General features: G+C 49.7%; 1 protein-coding gene across 1 annotated transcript; it reads left to right on the top strand.

Annotated features, from left to right (window-relative positions):
• Positions 1–915, top strand: LOC136571740 (olfactory receptor 5V1-like). Its single transcript, XM_066572374.1, has one exon. It carries the CDS (start codon positions 1–3, stop codon positions 913–915), a length of 915 nt encoding a protein of 304 aa, XP_066428471.1.
• The last annotated feature ends 19997 nt before the right edge of the window (positions 916–20912 follow it).

The following is a 20912-nucleotide window of genomic DNA, read 5'->3' as shown; positions in this document are numbered from 1 at the left end:
ATGGAAGCAGAAAATAAAACATTGAATGATTTTATCCTACTTGGATTCTTGGAAGGACGGGCTGTTTGTTCAATTTTAATGGCCACAGTTTACATAATGATCACCATCAGTAATTTCGCAGTGTTCAGTATCATTAAGGTGGACAGCCATCTGCAGACCCCGATGTATTTCTTGTTGAGTTGTCTATCCTTACTGGACATCTGTTATTCTACAGTCACTCTTCCAGCTATGCTGGTCAATGCTATCACTGGGAACAGGAGGATATCCTACCATATATGTATCACACAGCTCTATTTTTTTGTCTGTTTCGGGGGATCTGAATCTCTTCTCTTAGCCGCTATGGCTTATGACCGATACGTGGCCATATGTAACCCCCTCCATTACCACATCATTATGAATAAGACGTTCTGCTTAGGATTTGTTTCTGGGTGCTGCATTTGTGGGGCGTTGGATGCTGTATTCCACACTTCCATGACCCTGAAGCTAACTTTCTGTGGAGATCATCATATAAACCATTTCTTCTGTGACATTCTTCCAATGTTGGAAGCAGCATGCAGTGACATTCACAGCAGCCAAATGTTGGTAAAAGTGGCTACCTTATTTTTTGGAATGTCTCCTTTTCTGCTTGTGATGAATTCCTACATACATATAATTTCCACTATCTTGAAAATCCGCTCTTCGGAAGGAAGACAGAAGGTTTTCTCTACGTGTTCCTCACATCTCACAGTTGTCAGTATCTTCTATATTGCTGGCATTTTCAACTACAATCATCTTAGTTCTGGAGGTTCTTTCATCATTGTCCAAGTTTCGTCTTTTCTCTATGGTGTTCTGTCCCCACTGTTAAACCCTGTCATCTACTGTTTGAGAAATCAAGAGGTGAAGAAAGCCTTGAAAAAAGCAATCACTAGAATATAAACTGTGATGATGAAAACAATGAGGGTATTTAACTTGACCTTAGAGAGTCAGCTTGGTATTATTGCCAAGACAAAACTGACAGATCGTGTTATGACAAGTGCAGGGCCTGAGAGGCAGAGCATGCCACAAACACTTAAAGAACAAAAAAGTGAGAATCAGTGTCATTGGCTTCAATGCTTTGACTTGTCAGAACTTTTCCTAAGTAGAGCCCCACCCTTCTTCTAATAAATGTATGGTTTCCATTTTTTTTTTGTAAATGTAGATTTTTTTTCTTGGTGTTAAATATTTTTAAATGTATACAATTTGCATTTAGTGTGTATATATATAATTCATATACAGATATTGACAAAAAAGTGGGCGCAATTACCAATAATGCTATTGTACAGGGTGGTAGGCCAATATATAGTCACTCTGTAGAATATGCCATATTCCACAAAATAGAGCAGATCTATTAAATAATATCACACTACTATTTTATACCCGGGGATACCCTACTTCCCCGGAAATAAGCGCTAGCCTAATTTTCGGGAGGCTTGAAATATAAGCCCTACCCCAAAAATAAGCCCTAGTTACACTACATAAAAAAAATACATTAGCTAGCAGGCTTGGTCCATGTCCCTCCCACTGCTCTCCAGATGTTTAATGCGGTTCGGCGCAGTTCCCGCAGTCCTCAGTCACTCGCATAACATTACTTCCTGGTTACAGGATTCAGAAATCTCACCTCCAGGAAGTAGTGGCTGTGATTGGTTGTTCGATGATTCTTCGGCGACCTGTGGCAGGAGGGCTGAGAACAGGTTGATGGCCGCTACTTTTAAGTTGCATCCCTGGGCTGCGTCCACTACTTTAGCCAGGGATGCGCTTTCCCGGGTAGGCTGAAGTTCTTTACCACTGCCTAGAGGCTCACAGACGGTCTCAAATTGTTCCCCACAGTACTGCATGGCTCGCGGTGGGGTTCTCCAGTCTCGGGAGCCCATGGGGCCACAGTACACCATTTCAGAGCTCTCCCCATTCAGGAGCTCCTGGGAGACCTTCCTTTCCCACCGCCATCCAAGCCACGCTCCCGTAATAAGCCCTGCCATGTTCCCAAACTGAACCCTATGTCCACATATGGGGCATTCCTAAAAACTGCAGAATCCAGGTAATAAATCTTGAGTTTTCTTTCTCTGCTAACTCCTGCTGACTTATGGAAAAAATGCTTTTAAATTGAAAATTTGCAAACATAATTGAACTGTTCTCGATTCTGATGCACTTCTAATTCCTGTAAAACACCTACAGGGTTAATAAACTTTTTAAATACCATTTTGCATACTTTGAGAGGTGCATTTTTTTTAAATGGGTGATTTATTGGGGTTGTGTCATAATATATGCTCTTAAAATCCATGTCAGCACTAAACTGGTCCTTTAAAAAAAATCAGCTTCTGAAATTTGGTAGTAAATGTGAAAAATGAGTCCTAAGACGACAAATAACACTTAAATATGATTGCAATATAAAGTCGGCCTATGGTCAATGTTAATAATTAACTATTTTGGGGTGTTTGAATATCTATCCTACAAGTAGAAAAACTCCAAATTTGAAAATTGCGATTTTTTTCCAAATCTTTAGTAAAGTTAGATTTTTTTCTTAATAAAGACAAAATTTATTGATGAAAATTTATCACAAACAAACTTCAATATGTCACGAAAAAAATAACTCAGAATCGCATTGATGAGTAAAAGCATTCAAAGTTATTACTAGAGATGAGTGAACACCAAAATGTTCGGGTGTTCGTTATTCGGAACGAACTTCCCGCGATGTTCGAGGGTTCGTTTCGAAGTCAATGGGCGACCAGAGCATTTTTGTATTTCGCCGATGCTCGCTAAGGTTTTCATGTGTGAAAATCTGGGCAATTCAAGAAAGTGATGGGAATGACACAGAAACGGATAGGGCAGGCGAGGGGCTACATGTTGGGCTGCATCTCAAGTTCCCAGGTCCCACTATTAAGCCACAATACCGGCAAGAGTGCCCCCCCCCCCCTCCCAACAACTTTTACTTCTGAAAAGCCCTCATTAGCATGGCATACCTTTGCTAAGCACCACACTAGCTACAACAAAGCACAATCACTGCCTGGATGACACTCCGCTGCCACTTCTCCTGGGTTACATGCTGCCCAACCGCCCCCCCCTCCCCCCCACAGCGCACACCAAACTGTCCCTGCGCAGCCTTCAGCTGCCCTCATGCCACACCACCCTCATGTCTATTTAGAAGTGCGTCTGCCATGAGGAGGAACCGCAGGCACACACTGCAGAGGGTTGGCACGGCTAGGCAGCAACCCTCTTTAAAAGGGGCGGGGCGATAGCCCACAATGCTGTACAGAAGCAATGAGAAATAGAATCCTGTGCCACCGCCATCAGGAGCTGCACACGTAGGCATAGCAATGGGGAACCTATGTGCCACGCACTATTCATTCTGTCAAGGTGTCTGCATGCCCCAGTCAGACTGGTAATATGTACCTTAACAGTAACCGCGTTGGTGGTAATGTGGTGGTGACTGCGGACCTAGTAGCACGGTTGTATTTTGTTGGTTTTCGGAATGCGGCCAGGATTCAGTGGGCCGTGGCGGGGGGATGGTGTGGGGGCTCTCTTGTTGTGTCGGTAAAGGTGAAATTCTTGGACTGCCACCAGACGAACCAATGCAAAGACATTTGCCAAGAATGTTTTCCCTGTTGGAGGAGGAGGGGGATGTTTTTGAGGCACTACATGTCCTCTCCACGTGTCCGTGGTTATATGCACCTTTACAGTAACCGCGTTGGTGGTAATGTGGTGGTGACTGCGGACCTAGTAGCACGGTTGTATTTTGTTGGTTTTCGGAATGCGGCCAGGATTAAGTGGGCCGTGGCGGGGGGATGGTGTGGGGGCTCTCTTGTTGTGTCGGTAAAGGTGAAATTCTTGGACTGCCACCAGACGAACCAATGCAAAGACATTTGCCAAGAATGTTTTCCCTGTTGGAGGAGGAGGGGGATGTTTTTGAGGCACTACGTGTCCTCTCCACGTGTCCGTGGTTATATGCACCTTTACAGTAACCGCGTTGGTGGTAATGTGGTGGTGACTGCGGACCTAGTAGCACGGTTGTATTTTGTTGGTTTTCGGAATGCGGCCAGGATTAAGTGGGCCGTGGCGGGGGGATGGTGTGGGGGCTCTCTTGTTGTGTCGGTAAAGGTGAAATTCTTGGACTGCCACCAGACGAACCAATGCAAAGGCATTTGCCAAGAATGTTTTCCCTGTTGGAGGAGGAGAGGGGGTGTTTTTGAGGCACTACGTGTCCTCTCCACGTGTCCGTGGTTATATGCACCTTAACAGTAACCGCGTTGGTGGGAAATGGCCTCGCCGCCATCATGTCTTTGGGAAGCCTCTGTTTCCACACCCCAGAGACATACCATTAGCAGCGGTATAGGCAGAGCCCAGAATTCGTAACATTTCAGCCGTAGCATTAGGACAGGCCCCACTAACATATCAGTAGCAGCATTATAGGAGGAGCGCAGTCTTCGTTCCATGTCAGCAATAGTAGCACTCAAGACAGGCCCCAGTAACAATTCCGAAGCAGCAGTATAGCGGGAGCGCAGTCTTCGTTCCATGTCAGCAATAGTAGCACTCAAGACAGGCCCCAGTAACAATTCCGAAGCAGCAGTATAGCGGGAGCGCAGTCTTCGTTCCATGTCAGCAATAGTAGCACTCAAGACAGGCCCCAGTAACAATTCCGAAGCAGCAGTATAGCGGGAGCGCAGTCTTAGTTCCATTTCAGTAGCCTTAGTATAGCCAAGGCCCAAGTTACATTGATGTAGCTAAAGTGTAGGCCAACCCCACACACCTTTCTGTACCATGAGTGCAGGCGAAGAACATACAAATTGCTATGATTACACTGTAGGTGAGGGCCCCAAAAATTTGGTGTACCAACAGTACTAATGTACCTCAGTAAAAATTGGCCATGCCCAACCAAGATGGCAGGTGAATCGCTTTGGTTAATGTGGCTTAAGTGGTAACTAGGCCTGGAGGCAGCCCAGTGTAACGAAAAATTGGTTCAAGTTAAAGTTCCAACGCTTTTAAGCGCATTGAAACTTATAAAAATTGTTCAGAAAAATTATTTGAGTGAGCCTTGTGGCCCTAAGAAAAATTGCCCGTTCAGCGTGATTACGTGAGGTTTCAGGAGGAGGAGCAGGAGGAGGAGGAGGAATATTACACACAGATTGATGAAGCAGAAATGTCCCCGTTTTGGATGGTGAGAGAGAACGTAGCTTCCATCCGCGGGTGCAGCCTACGTATTGCTTACGTATCGCTGCTGTCCGCTGGTGGAGAACAGAAGTCTGGGGAAATCCAGCCTTTGTTCATCTTGATGAGTGTTAGCCTGTCGGCACTGTCGGTTGACAAGCGGCTACGCTTATCTGTGATGATTCCCCCAGCCGCACTAAACACCCTCTCCGACAAGACGCTAGCCGCAGGACAAGCAAGCACCTCAAGGGCATACAGCGCTAGTTCAGGCCACGTGTCCAGCTTCGACACCCAGTAGTTGTAGGGGGCAGAGGCGTCACCGAGGATGGTCGTGCGATCCGCTACGTACTCCCTCACCATCCTTTTACAGTGCTCCCGCCGACTCAGCCTTGACTGGGGAGCGGTGACACAGTCTTGGTGGGGAGCCATAAAGCTGGCCAGGCCCTTAAAGACTGTTGCACTGCCTGGGATGTACATGCTGCTCGATCTACGCACATCCCCTGCTACCTTGCCCTCGGTACTGCGCCTTCTGCCACTAGCGCTGTCGGATGGGAAGTTTACCATCAGCTTGTCCGCAAGGGTCCTGTGGTATAGCAACACTCTCGAACCCCTTTCCTCTTCGGGAATCAGAGTGGGCAGGTTCTCCTTATACCGTGGATCGAGCAGTGTGTACACCCAGTAATCCGTCGTGGCCAGAATGCGTGCAACGCAAGGGTCACGAGAAAGGCATCCTAACATGAAGTCAGCCATGTGTGCCAGGGTACCTGTACACAACACATGGCTGTCTTCACTAGGAAGATCACTTTCAGGATCCTCCTCCTCCTCCTCCTCCTCCTCCTCCTCCTCCTCCTCAGGCCATACACGCTGAAAGGATGACAGGCAATCAGCCGGTGTACCGTCAGCAGCGGGCCAAGCTGTCTCTTCCCCCTCCTCCTCATCCTCCTCATGCTCCTCCTCCTCCTCCTGTACGCGCTGAGAAATAGACAGGAGGGTGCCCTGACTATCCAGCGGCATACTGTCTTCCCCCGCCCCCGTTTCCGAGCGCAAAGCAGCTGCCTTTATGGTTTGCAGGGAATTTCTCAAGATGCATAGCAGAGGAATGGTGACGCTAATGATTGTAGCATCGCCGCTCACCACCTGGGTAGACTCCTCAAAATTACCAAGGACATGGCAGATGTCTGCCAACCAGGCCCACTCTTCTGAAAGGAATTGAGGAGGCTGACTCCCACTGCACCGCCCATGTTGGAGTTGGTATTCGACTATAGCTCTATGTTGTTCATAGAGCCTGGCTAACATGTGGAGCGTAGAGTTCCACCGTGTGGGCACGTCGCACAGCAGTCGGTGCACTGGCAGCTTAAAGTGATGTTGCAGGGTGCGCAGGGTGGCAGCGTCCGTGTGGGACTTGCGGAAATGTGCGCAGAGCCGGCGCGCCTTTACGAGCAGGTCTGACAAGCGTGGGTAGCTTTTCAGAAAGCGCTGAACCACCAAATTAAAGACGTGGGCCAGGCATGGCACGTGCGTGAGGCTGCCGAGCTGCAGAGCCGCCACCAGGTTACGGCCGTTGTCACACACGACCATGCCCGGTTGGAGGCTCAGCGGCGCAAGCCAGCGGTCGGTCTGCTCTGTCAGACCCTGCAGCAGTTCGTGGGCCGTGTGCCTCTTATCGCCTAAGCTGAGTAGTTTCAGCACGGCCTGCTGACGCTTGCCCACCGCTGTGCTGCCACACCGCGCGACACCGACTGCTGGCGACATGCTGCTGCTAACACATCTTGATTGCGAGACAGAGGAGGAGGAGGAGGAGGAGGAGGGTGCTTTAGTGGAGGAAGCATACACCTCCGCAGATACCACCACCGAGCTGGGGCCCGCAATTCTGGAGGTGGGTAGGACGTGAGCGGTCCCGGGCTCTGACTCTGTCCCAGCCTCCACTAAATTCACCCAATGTGCCGTCAGGGAGATGTAGTGGCCCTGCCCGCCTGTGCTTGTCCACGTGTCCGTAGTTAAGTGGACCGTGGCAGTAACCGCGTTGGTGAGGGCGCGTACAATGTTGAGGGAGACGTGGTCGTGCAGGGCTGGGACGGCACATCGGGAAAAGTAGTGGCGACTGGGAACTGAGTAGCGCGGGGCCGCCGCCTCCATGATACTTTTGAAGGACTCCGTTTCCACAACCCTATACGGCAGCATCTCAAGGCTGATGAATTTTGCTATGCGGACGGTTAACGTTTGAGCGTGCGGGTGCGTGGCGGCGTACTTGCGCTTGCGCTCCAACAGTTGCGCAAGCGACGGCTGGACGGTGCGCTGAACTACACTGCTGGATGGGGCCGAGGACAGCGGAGGTGTGTCCTCAGAGGGGGGTTGCATCTCAGTGGCAGGTTGGGGCACAGGGGGAGAGGCAGGGGTGCAAACCGGAGGCGCTGAACGGCCTTCGTCCCACCTTGTGGGGTGCTTGGCCATCATATGTCTGCGCATGGTGGTGGTGGTGAGGCTGTTGGTGTTGGCTCCCCGGCTGAGCTTTGCGCGACAAAGGTTGCACACCACTGTTCGTCGGTCGTCAGGCGTCTCTGTGAAAAACTGCCAGACCTTAGAGCACCTCGGCCTCTGCAGGGTGGCATGGCGCGAGGGGGCGCTTTGGGAAACAGTTGGTGGATTATTCGGTCTGGCCCTGCCTCTACCCCTGGCCACCGCACTGCCTCTTGCAACCTGCCCTGCTGATGCCCTTGACTCCCCCTCTGAAGACCTGTCCTCCTGAGTAAGCGTTGCACACCAGGTGGGGTCAGTCACCTCATCGTCCTGCTGCTCTTCCTCCGAATCCTCTGTGCGCTGCTCCCTCGGACTTACTGCCCTTACTACTACCTCACTGCAAGACAACTGTGTCTGATCGCCATCGTCCTCCTCACCCACAGAAAGTTGTTGAGACAGTTGGCGGAAGTCCCCAGCCTCTTCCCCCGGACCCCGGGAACTTTCGAATGGTTGGGCATCAGTGACGATAAACTCCTCTGGTGGGAGAGGAACCGCTGCTGCCCAATCTAAGCAGGGGCCCGAGAACAGTTCCTGGGAGTGTTCCCGCTCCTGAGCAGGTGTCATTGTAGTGGAGTGAGGAGGCTGGGAGGAAGGAGGAGCAGCAGACAGAGGATTCGGATTTGCAGCAGTGGACGGCGCAGAACTGCGGGTTGACGATAGGTTGCTCGAAGCACTTTCTGCCATCCAGGACAGGACCTGCTCACACTGCTCATTTTCTAATAACCGTCTCCCGCGTGGACCCATTAATTGGGCGATGAATGTGGGGACGCCAGAAACGTGCCTCTCTCCTTATCGCGCAGCAGTCGGCTGCGACACACCTGGATCAGGAGCTCGGCCTGTGCCCACACCCTGACTTGGCCCTCCGCGTCCTCGGCCGCGTCCACGTCCTCTAGGCCTACCCCTCAGCATGCTGTATTACCAGTGATTTGATTTCACAGGCAGCTAATAAATTGGCGCAAGACTGCAGGCCAAATATAATTTTTTCCCTTTTTTGAAAACGAAAGGCCCCACTGCCTCTAGTGAATGTATAATCTAAGTTTAATAACTGTGCTGTTTTCCTGCTAATGTGTCACAGAACGTGAGGGTAGCAGAGTTATTAACTCTGGCAGAGCAGGTTTTTTTTTTCCCAATTAAGGAAAGCAAATGGCGAAGCCAGCAGTAAACCGTAGCTGGGTGCGTCTGATTTTTTAACGTTGTACACGCAGCTCACACGTGTCCACCGCCCTTAGGACGGACAGAGGCAGGACAAATAGAATTATTTTCCGTTTTTTTGCACCAAAAGGCAGCACTGCGTATATTCAATGAACATGAGAAGTTTAATAACTGTGCTGTGTCCCTGCTAATGTGTCACAGAACGTGAGGGTAGCAGAGTTATTAACTGTGGCAGAGCAGGTTTTTTTTTTCCCAATTAAGGAAAGCAAATGGCGAAGCCAGCAGTAAACCGTAGCTGGGTGCGTCTGATTTTTAAAGGTTGCACACGCAGCCGACACGTGTCCACCGCCCTTAGGACGGACAGAGGCAGGACAAATAGAAATATTTTCCGTTTTTTTGCACCAAAAGGCAGCACTGCGTATATTCAATGAACATGAGAAGTTTAATAACTGTGCTGTGTCCCTGCTAATGTGTCACAGAACGTGAGGGTAGCAGAGTTATTAACTGTGGCAGAGCAGGTATTTTTTTTCCCAATTAAGGAAAGCAAATGGCGAAGCCAGGAGTAAAACGTAGCTGGGTGCGTCTGATTTTTAAAGGTTGCACACGCAGCCGACACGTGTCCACCGCCCTTAGGACGGACAGAGGCAGGACAAATAGAAATATTTTCCGTTTTTTTCCACCAAAAGGCAGCACTGCGTATATTCAATGAATAATAACTGTGTTGTGGCCCTGCCTACACAATTCTTTCCCTGCAGTATCAATGGAGGGTGCAATGCTCTGCAGAGGCGATTTTGAGAAGTAAAAAAAAATGCAGCACAGCTAACAGCAGCCTGGACAGTACTGCAGACGGTTAAATATGGCCCTAGAAAGGACCGTTGAGGTTCTTGAAGGCTACACTCACTCCTAACACTCTCCCTGCCTATGCAGCACTTCTGTCCCTAATGCCGGGTGCAACGCTCTGCAGAGGCGATTTTGAGAAAAAAAAAATTGCCACTGCTAACAGCAGCCAACACACAGCTATCAGTGGCCCTAATAAGGACCTTTGGGGGGTCTTGAAGCCTACACTAACTACCAATTCTTTCCCTACAGCAGCTCCGGTACAAACAGCACTGTCCCTCATCTAACTCACACGGCATCTGAGGCGAGCCGCGGGAGGGGCCGACTTTTATATTCGGCGGACACCTGATCTCCCCAGCCACTCACTGCAGGGGGGTGGTATAGGGCTTGAACGTCACAGGGGGAAGTTGTAATACCTTCCCTGTCTTTCAATTGGCCAGAAAAGCGCGCTAACGTCTCTGGGAAGGAAGTGAAAGTAACCCGAACACCGCATGGTGTTCGTTACGAATAACGAACATCACGAACACCCTAATATTCGCACGAATATCAAGCTCGGAAGAACACGTTCGCTCATCTCTAGTTATTACCCCATAAAGTAACAGATCTTAGATTTTAAAAATAAGGATTGGTCCTTAAGGCCACAATAGATCATGTTCTTAAGGAAATAAAGGTCCTGTAAACAGAATGAAAGGCACCAAAGGGAATACTAAAATTAAAATATAACTTTTAATAAATATATTTTAAAAATAGGGCCGTTGTTAAGTGTTTTTATTTTATTAAATGACCACACATCAGTCATCAAATATATTTCTGTGCCAATCAGATAAAAAGGCATTAAAGGGGTTCTGACATCAAAAAAAAAAAATTGTACTCACCTTGCCTGGCCTGGCCCGATCGCCAGGCATGACCCCTCCAGCCGGCATCTTCTTCTGTGCCTTTAAAGCAGTGCAGGAGCGGTCAAAAAGACCGCTTCCTGCTCTGGTCCGTCCGTCAGGCACTTCCGAGGTGAACGGACGGACCGCCCACAGCAAGCACGTCACAAGCAGTGCTTGCTGTGGGCGGCCCGTCCGTCCTGCTGAACTCTGGAGTGCTGCGCATGCGCAGTGGAGACGCAGCCCGTCCTGACTCCTGTCAGAGGGCACCTCTCCACTGCGCATGCGCGCGATCCCGGAGCGGCGCGGCTCGTGCAGACAGAAGAGGAGGAACAGCGCCTGCCGGGAGATGACCCCCCGATGTCAACAACAACAGAAGAACAGGTAAGTATTATCTTTTTATGCTTTAGCAGCCATTAAACCATGGGTTCCCTGGGTCCATTAGGCAGACCAGGGAACAATGGCTGCTAAAGCATAAAAACATTATTTGTGTCAGAACCCCTTTAAAGAGTCTCAAACTATCAATGGAATTTTTATATGTATTGGTCCCTCAATTATCATTTTCATATGTCATATATATATATATATATATATATATATATATATATATATATACACGGGTGGATAGATAATACTCCTATTGAGGGTCCGTATTTCACTGTGGCAGAGGAATTATTGGCTTAAACACTATCACTGCAGAATTCCTATAAAACTTAACTTCCTGAGAGCTTTCTGTGTTCTCTCTTTCCCACTTGGTGAGAAACTCAGGGGTACGACGTCGGGCTGGTGGGAGTAAAGAGGACCAAAGGCCCTTCGGGACAATCTTATATTTCAGGTATTTTTGAAGTCCCTGGGTCTCCCACCAGCACCGAGTGTACTCCCTCTAGATTGTAGTGAGGCATTTAAAAAAGGCTTTGATCAATATATATTGTGATTGTGAATTAAATTCTTTATCAGAAAATACCAAACCTGCCTCGGCTAGCCAGCCACAAGTTTGTGTCAATTTGTGAGGATAGAAAACCTGCCATTTATAACAACTGTATTTCACTGTGGCAGAGGAATTATTGGCCTAAACACTATCACTGCAGAATTCCTATAAAACTTAACTTTTATTTAACTCAATAAAACTCTCTAGGATAGGAGACAAGCACACATGAAAGAAATTTTCTAGCGAAATCCTAAATTGATGCACATTCATGAAGGAGTTGTATAGTTCCGTACTCCATTTAATGTTGACCTCAAATGAAAGAAATGTGTTCTTCAAATATGAGTGGGTAGAGGATATCTGGGGGTTTGAACCCACCAAAGAGGTTCAATTAAGTTTAGAGGTCTTTGATAGTGTCAAAAAAATGGTTGGCACTACATCAACTTAGGAATATAAATCACTTAAATATAGCTCATAGTTCCCTCATAGTTCAGACTCATAAATCACTTAGATATAGCTTATAATTCGCTCATAGCTCAAGCTCAACGCATTTCTGCCGTACACACACGGCTCATCAGGATCACAGATGAGCCAAAATAATAGTATGCCCTTCACAGTTTAGACTCAATAAAATATAATGCTTAATAGTAAATCCTTAAAAACATAAACCACCATAGGGCAACCTAATATACCACACATGGAACGAATAGTCGACGTATAAATAATCTAATGAAAGCTAGCCTCTGAATAGCAACCCTGTACGGTGATGTCAGTTGGAGTGCTTCTCTATCAGACAAGCCATTTAAATTATCCTGGTGACACAGTAGGAATAAACAGTAGAGATGAGCGAACGTACTCATCCGAGCTTGATACTCGTTCGAGTATTAGCGTGTTCGAGATGCTCGTTACTAAAGGCGAGCACCACACGATGTTCGAGTTACTTTCACTTTCATCTCTGAGACGTTAGCGCGCTTTTCTGGCCAATAGAAAGACAGGGAAGGCATTACAACTTCCCCCTGCGACGTTCAAGCCCTATACCACCCCCCTGCAGTGAGTGGCTGGCGAGATCCGGTGTCACCCGAGTATATAAATCGGCCCCTCCAGCGGCTCGCCACAGATGCATTCTGACATAATTCAGGGAAAGTGCTGTCTTGCTGGAGTTGCTATAGGGAGAGTGTTAGGAGTTATTTTAGGCTTCAAGAACCCCAACGGTCCTTCTTAGGGCCACATCTGACTGTGAGCAGTACTGTTGAGGCTGCTTTTTGCAGTGTTGCACATTTTTTTTTTTTTTTGTATATCGGCCGTGCAGAGCATTGCGTCCTCAGTCTGCAGTAATTCTACATAGTATAGGGCCAGTAGTGCTGAGGCAGGGATAGTGAAAAAGGTGAAAGACATACTGTCTATATAGGCAGTGGACTTTTCCAAAAAAATTTGGGAAAAAACATTCTATTTTGGCTGCCTGTGACGTTCCTGAGTGTACTGCGTCTCTGCTGGGGGTAGTAGTCCTAATTAATACGCAGCCAGCTAAGTGTTACAGCAGGCTTGCACAAAATTCTTTCCTGGCTCTGCGTTGGCCGTTACATCACCGCTGTCATCCTGTCCAGAGGGAAACAGTCTGCAGTAATTTTACATAGTATAGGGCCAGTAGTGCTGAGGCAGGGACAGTGAAAAAGGTGAAAGACTTATACTGTCTATATAGGCAGTGGGCTTTTCCAAAAGAATTTGGGAAAAACATTCTATTTGGGCGGCCTGTGACCGTCCTGAGTGTACTGTGTCTCTGCTGGGGGTAGTAGTCCTAATTAATACGCAGCCAGCTAAGTGTTACAGCAGGCTTGCGCAAAATTCTTTCCTGGCTCTGCGTTGGCTGTTACATCACCGCTGTCATCCTGTCCAGAGGGAAACAGTCTGCAGTAATTTTACATAGTCCAGGGCCAGTAATGGTGAGGCAGGGACAGTGAAAGAGATATACTGTCTATATAGGCAGTGGGCTTTTCCCAAAAAATTTGGGAAAAAAGTTTCTATTTGGGCTGCCTGTGACCGTCCTCAGTGTACTGCGTCTGTGCTGGGGGTAGTAGTCTTAATTAATACTCAGCCAGCTAAGTGTTACAGCAGGCTTGCACAAAATTCTTTCCTGTCTCTGCTGTGCGTTCCGTAAGCAAAGTCAGCCTCCAACCACAGGCCAATAAGCGGCACATTTAATTACAGCGTTCTGTTTCTGCACTACTGGTAATGCACCATGCTGAGGGGTAGGGGTAGGCCTAGAGGACGTGGACGTGGACGCGGGCGGGGATGCGGAGGCCCAAGTCAGGGTGTGGGCACAGGCCGAGCTCCTGATCCAGGTGTATTGCAGCCGACTGCTGCGGGATTAGGAGCGAGGCACGTTTCTGGCGTCCCCCATTCATCTCACAATTAATGGGTCCACGCGGTAGACCTTTATTAGAAAATGAGCAGCGTGAGCAGGTCCTGTCATGGATGGCAGAAAGTGCATCCAGCAATCTATCGACCACCCAGAGTTCTGCACCGTCCACTGCTGCAACTCTGAATCCTCTGGCTGCTGCTCCTCCTTCCTCCCAGCCTCCTCACTCCATTACAATGACACATTCTGAGGAGCAGGCAGACTCCCAGGAACTGTTCTCGGGCCCCTGCCCAGAATGGGCAGCAATGGTTCCGAATCCTCTCCCACGGGAGGAGTTTGTCGTGACCGATGCCCAACCTTTGGAAAATTCCCGGGGTCCGGGGGATGAGGCTGGGGACTTCCGGCAATTGTCTCAAGAGCTTTCAGTGGGTGAGGAGGACGATGACGATGAGAGACAGTTGTCTATCACTCAGGTAGTAGTAATTGGAGTAAGTCCGAGGGAGGAGCGCACAGAGGATTCGGAGGAAGAGCAGCAGGACGATGAGGTGACTGACCCCACCTGGTTTGCTACGCCTACTGAGGACAGGTCTTCAGAGGGAGAGGCAAGTGCAGCAGCAGGGCAGGTTGGAAGAGGCAGTGCAGTGGCCAGGGGTAGAGGCAGGGCCAGACCGAATAATCCACCAACTGTTTCCCAAAGCGCCCCCTTGCGCCATGCCACCCTGCAGAGGCCGAGGTGCTCAAAGGTCTGGCAGTTTTTCACTGAGAGTGCAGACGACCGACGAACAGTAGTGTGCAACCTTTGTCGCGCCAAGATCAGCCGGGGAGCCACCATCACCAGCATGCGCAGGCATATGATGGCCAAGCACCCCACAAGGTGGGACGAAGGCCGTTCACCGCCTCCGGTTTGCACCACTGCCTCTCCCCCTGTGCCCCAACCTGCCACGGAGATCCAACCCCCCTCTCAGGACACAGGCACTACCGTCTCCTGGCCTGCACCCACACCCTAACCTCCGCTGTGCTCGGCCCCATCCACCAATGTCTCTCAGCGCACCGTCCAGCCGTCGCTAGCGCAAGTGTTGGAGCGCAAGCGCAAATACGCCGCCACGCACCCGCACGCTCAAGCGTTAAACGAGCACATAGCCAAATTTATCAGCCTGGAGATGCTGCCGTATAGGGTTGTGGAAACGGAGGCTTTCAAAGGTATGATGGCGGCGGCGGCCCCGCGCTACTTAGTTCCCAGTCGCCACTACTTTTCCCGATGTGCCATCCCAGCCCTGCACGACCACGTCTCCCGCAACATTGTACGCACCCTCACCAACGCGGTTACTGCCAAGGTCCACTTAACAACAGACACGTGGACAAGCACAGGCGGGCAGGGCCACTATATCTCCCTGACGGCACATTGGGTGAATTTAGTGGAGGCTGGGATAGAGTCAGAGCCTGGGACCGCTCACGTCCTACCCACCCCCAGAATTGCGGGCCCCAGCTCGGTGGTGGTATCTGCGGCGGTGTATGCTTGCTCCACTAAACCACCCTCCTCCTCTTCCTCCTACGCAACCTCTGTCTCGCAATCAAGATGTGTCAGCAGCAGCACGTCATCAGCAGTCGGTGTCGCGCGGCACGTCAGCACAGCGCTGGACAAGCGTCAGCAGGCTGTGCTGAAACTACTCAGCTTAGGAGAGAAGAGGCACACGGCCCACGAACTGCTGCAGGGTCTGACAGAGCAGACCGACCGCTGGCTTGCGCCGCTGAGCCTCCAACTGGGCATGGTCGTGTGTGACAACGGCCGTAACCTGGTGGCGGCTCTGCAGCTCGGCAGCCTCACGCACGTGCCATGCCTGGCCCACGTCTTTAATTTGGTGGTTCAGCGCTTTCTGAAAAGCTACCCACGCTTGTCAGACCTGCTCGGAAAGGTGCGCCGGCTCTGCGCACATTTCCGCAAGTCCCACATGGACGCTGCCACCCTGCGCACCCTGCAACATCGGTTTCATCGACCAGTGCACTGACTGCTGTGCGACGTGCCCACACGGTGGAACTCTACGCTCCACATGTTGGCCAGACTCTATGAGCAGCGTAGAGCTATAGTGGAATACCAACTCCAACATGGGCGGCGCAGTGGGAGTCAGCCTCCTCAATTCTTTACAGAAGAGTGGGCCTGGTTGGCAGACATCTGCCAGGTCCTTGGAAACTTTGAGGAGTCTACCCAGATGGTGAGCGGCGATGCTGCAATCATTAGCGTCACCATTCCTCTGCTATGCCTGTTGAGAAGTTCCCTGCAAAGCATAAAGGCAGACGCTTTGCGCTCGGAAACGGAGGCGGGGGAAGACAGTATGTCGCTGGATAGTCAGAGCACCCTCCTGTCTATATCTCAGCGCGTTGAGGAGGAGGAAGAGGAGCATGAGGAGGATGAGGAGGAGGGGGAAGAGACAGCTTGGCCCACTGCTGAGGGTACCCATGCTGCTTGCCTGTCATCCTTTCAGCGTGTATGGCCTGAGGAGGAGGAGGAGGATCCTGAAAGTGATCTTCCTAGTGAGGACAGCCATGTGTTGCGTACAGGTACCCTGGCACACATGGCTGACTTCATGTTAGGATGCCTTTCTCGTACCCCTCGCGTTACACGCATTCTGGCCACTACGGATTACTGGGTGTACACACTGCTCGATCCACGGTATAAGGAGAACCTTTCCACTCTCATACCCGAAGAGGAAAGGGGTTCGAGAGTGATGCTATACCACCGGACCCTGGCGGACAAACTGATGGTAAACTTCCCATCCGACAGCGCTAGTGGCCGAAGGCGCAATTCCAAGGGCCAGGTAGCAGGGGAGGCGCGGAGATCAGGCAGCATGTACAGCACAGGCAGGGGAACACTCTCTAAGGCCTTTGACAGCTTTCTGGCTCCCCAGCAAGACTGTGTCACCGCTCCCCAGTCAAGGCTGAGTCGGCGGGAGCACTGTAAAAGGATGGTGAGGGAGTACGTAGCCGATCGCACGACCATCCTCCGTGACGCCTCTGCCCCCTACAACTACTGGGTGTCGAAGCTGGACACGTGGCCTGAACTCGCGCTGTATGCCCTGGAGGTGCTTGCTTGACCTGCGGCTAGCGTCTTGTCAGAGAGGGTGTTTAGTGCGGCTGGGGGAATCATCACGGATAAGCGTACCCGCCTGTCAACCGACAGTGCCGACAGGCTTACACTCATCAAGATGAACAAAGCCTGGATTTCCCCAGACTTCTCTTCTCCACCAGCGGACAGCAGCGATACCTAAACAATATGTAGGCTGCACCCACGGATGGAAGCATCGTTCTCTATCACCATAAAAAACGGGAACCTTTTAGCTTCATCAATCTGTGTATTCTATTCATCCTCCTCCTCCTGCTCCTCTTCCTGAAACCTCAGGTAATCACGCCGAACGGGCAATTTTTCTTAGGCCCACAAGGCTCAGTCATATAATTTTTGTAAACAATTTTTATACGTTTCAATGCTCATTAAAGCGTTGAAACTTGCACCTGAACCAATTTTTATTTTAACTGGGCTGCCTCCAGGCCTAGTTACAAATTAAGCCACATTAACCAAAGTAATTAATGGGTTTCACCTGCCCTCTTGGTTGGGCATGGGCAATTTTTCTGAGGTACATTAGTACTGTTGGTACACCAATTTTTTTGGGCCCTCGCCTATAGTGTAATCCAATTAATTTTTTGCCCACCTTCATTAAAGCTGATGTTACATCAGCTGTGCTGGGCACTGCAATGGGATATATTTATGTACCGCCGGTGGCTTCCTGGGACCCACCCATGCGGAGTTGTAACTGCATGTGTCCACTTCTAAAGAACCCCAGTCTGACTGGGGCATGCAGTGTGGGCCGAAGCCCACCTGCATTTAACATGACATTACCTCAGCTGTGATGGGCAATGCAATGGGATATATTTATGTACCGCCGGTGGCTTCCTGGCACCCACCCATGCTGTCGGTCCACACGGAGTTGTAACTGCATGTGTCCACTTCTAAAGAACCCCAGTCTGACTGGGGCATGCAGTGTGGACCGAAGCCCACCTGCATTTAACATGACATTACCTCAGCTGTGATGGGCACTGCAATGGGATATATTTATGTACCGCCGGTGGGTTCCAGGGAGCCACCCATGGGTGCACACGGAATTCCCATTGCGGAGTTGTACCTGCCTGTGACTATTTATAAAAAACCGCGGTCTGACTGGGGCATGCAGACACCTTGACAGAATGAATAGTGTGTGGCACATAGGTTCCCCATTGCTATGCCCACGTGTGCAGCTCCTGATGGCGGTGGTACAGGATTGGATTTCTCATTGCTTCTGTACAGCATTGTGGGCTATCGCCCCGCCCCTTCTAAAGAGGGTCGCTGCCTAGCCGTGCCAACCCTCTGCAGTGTGTGCCTGCGGTTCCTCCTCATGGCAGACGCACTTATAAATAGACATGAGGGTGGTGTGGCGTGAGGGCAGCTGAAGGCTGCGCAGGTACACTTTGGTGTGTGCTGTGGACACAGGGTCGTGCGGGGGGGGGGGGGGGGGGGGTTGGGCAGCATGTAACCCAGGAGAAGTGGCAGCAGAGTGTCATGCAGGTAGTGATTGTGCTTTGTTGGAGGTAGTGTGGTGCTTAGCTAAGGTATGCATTGCTATTGAAGGCTTTTGAGAAGTAAAAATTGTTGGGAGGGGGGGGGCCTCTCTTGCCGCTATTGTGGCTTAATAGTGGGACCTGGGAACTTGAGATGCAGCCCAACATGTAGCCCCTCGCCTGCCCTATCCGTTGCTGTGTCGTTCCCATCACTTTCTTGAATTGCCCAGATTTTCACAAATGGAAACCTTAGCGAGCATCAGCGATATACAAAAATGCTCGGGTCGCCCATTGACTTCAATGGGGTCCGTTACTCGAAACGAACCCTCGAGCATCGCGAAAATTTCATCCCGAGTAACGAGCACCCGAGCATTTTGGTGCTCGCTCATCTCTAATGAACACCCCCAATATCGGATGCCTGATCGGATTATGCGCACAGCAGAATAGTGTGCTGGCGTGAAAAAGGCGGCATAGATTATTCCTAGGTTGTGGGTGCTTAATAGCATCCAGATGGGAATCTGTGTAGGTTTATGCAGCTTGCTGAACGGTGTAGAGAGGTCTCGACTAAATCTACTGGTTGTAGAGGAAAGTCAAACCTAACTTGTAGTAACGATATTCTCTACTAATCAATAACTATGATAATGATCTTTGACGCGTTTCCCCGTAAGATCAATGGTACATCAGGAAGATTTGTATCAATTAGAGAATGAATAATAAATAAAACGTCGATGAGGCAGTGGGAGGTAAGTAATAATAATAATAATAATCTTTATTTGTATAGCGCCAACTTATTCCGCAGCGCTTTCAGGCATGGATAAATGCAAAACAATACAACAATTGCAACAATTACACTGTGAGGTACATTTGGTTAGACACAAATGGGTTGAGGGTGGTACAGGAGGTACAGGGGTTGGGGAACCCAGGCAATAGGAAATTTTATGTACAGATCATTTATTAGAAGGCAAACAGGGTGGGGCACCATAGGGAGGGGCGAGGGACTAGGTCAGGAGATGTGGTATGCTTCCCTGAAGAGGTGCGTTTTTAAGGCACATCTGAAATTTCGTGCATCTGGAATTGTCCGGATGCCTTGGGGTAGAGCATTCCAGAGGAAGGGTGCCGCTCTGGTGAAGTCCTGTAGGCGAGCATGTGAGGTTCGTATTGCACGGGTGTTTAGTCTGAGTGTGTTAGCCGATCGGAGTGAGCAAGCTGGGTGGTGTACTGACAGTAGGGAGGCGATGTATGGTGGCGCAGCGCCATGCAGAGCTTTGTGAGTGAGGTAGAGGAGTTTAAATTTAATTCTGCAGTGGGTGGGCAGCCAATGCAGCGACTGGCATAATGCAGAGGCGTCTGAATAACGACTGGATAGAAAAATGAGTCTAGCTGCTGCAATTAGTATGGATTGGAGTGGAGCGAGTCTAGTGCAGGGGAGGCCGATGAGTAGCGAGTTGCAGTAGTCAAGCCGGGAGTGGATGAGGGCAACCACGAGCATCTTTAGCGTGTTCGTGGTTAGGAACGGACATATTTTAGCAATATTTCTGAGGTGCATGTGGCATGTTTGGGCCAGAGATTGGATATGGGGGGCAAAGGAGAGGTCAGAGTCCAGTGTGTGTATTGAGGGGGATTAACCCCTTAGAGTGTGCTCTTGGATACAGGAGTAAAAGGTGTGTGGTGAGGAGTCTATTTCTCCTAGAATTTGCCCGATCAGGGTCTGTATAATGACAGGACCCTGTCATTAGCCATACTCTGAGCAGTAAAGTGCACCAAGGAGGGAGAGTCTAACTAGCCGGAGAGACTGCGCCTTGGCTCAATCACTCCATTAGGTACTAATTTGTCATTCACTCCTGATATTCTGGAGAGACAGCAAACCTCCTGGCAGCTAGTAATTAAAGCACTCAGTAGTATGTTACCACACAAAAAGTATCCAAGTGCTCTTGGATACAATACTAGAAGGTGTGTGGTGAGGAGTCTATTTCTCCTAAAATTTGCACGATCAGGGTCTGTGTGATGAGTAGCTGCCTCTTTAAGCTGATTATCTCCTTCTGTTGAGCAAGCACCAGTTCTGGAGTCCAGAAAGCTTTTCCTGATAGGCGGCACACACCTTTTGGAGCTCGATAACTTGTTTCCTCATGGTGGTTATAACTGTCTCAATTGTGGGGTTAGAGGGGACCTAGGGTGTAGGTTTCTGGCCAGCATCTGTCCGCATTTATCACCGTATTCAAAACACCCTCTTCGTGCCCTGTACTGTAGCTCCAATGCTCGTCCAAATGTCAGAGATTTCGACTTTTACTGTATCTATGGGATGTTTTTTGCTGGTGGATTTCTTAGTGTTCAATTCTGCTAGAAGGAATGTTAGTTTAAAAGAATGTCTTTTTTGAGTCTCGCCCCATGGGAGATAGAAATTCCTCTCAGGACACATTTCAAAGCCTCCTATTGGACAGGTGCCCAAGGGTGTCACACTGGTGAAAGTCTACAAAATCGACTTTAGCTTTCTTGATATTTTCCATGCAGAGGG

The sequence above is a fragment of the Eleutherodactylus coqui genome, chromosome 6 (assembly GCF_035609145.1).
Source record: "Eleutherodactylus coqui strain aEleCoq1 chromosome 6, aEleCoq1.hap1, whole genome shotgun sequence".
NCBI classification, from domain to species: domain Eukaryota; kingdom Metazoa; phylum Chordata; class Amphibia; order Anura; family Eleutherodactylidae; genus Eleutherodactylus; species Eleutherodactylus coqui.
Note: the sequence above shows the minus strand (reverse complement) of the source record. Positions and strands in the feature narration are given on the sequence as shown.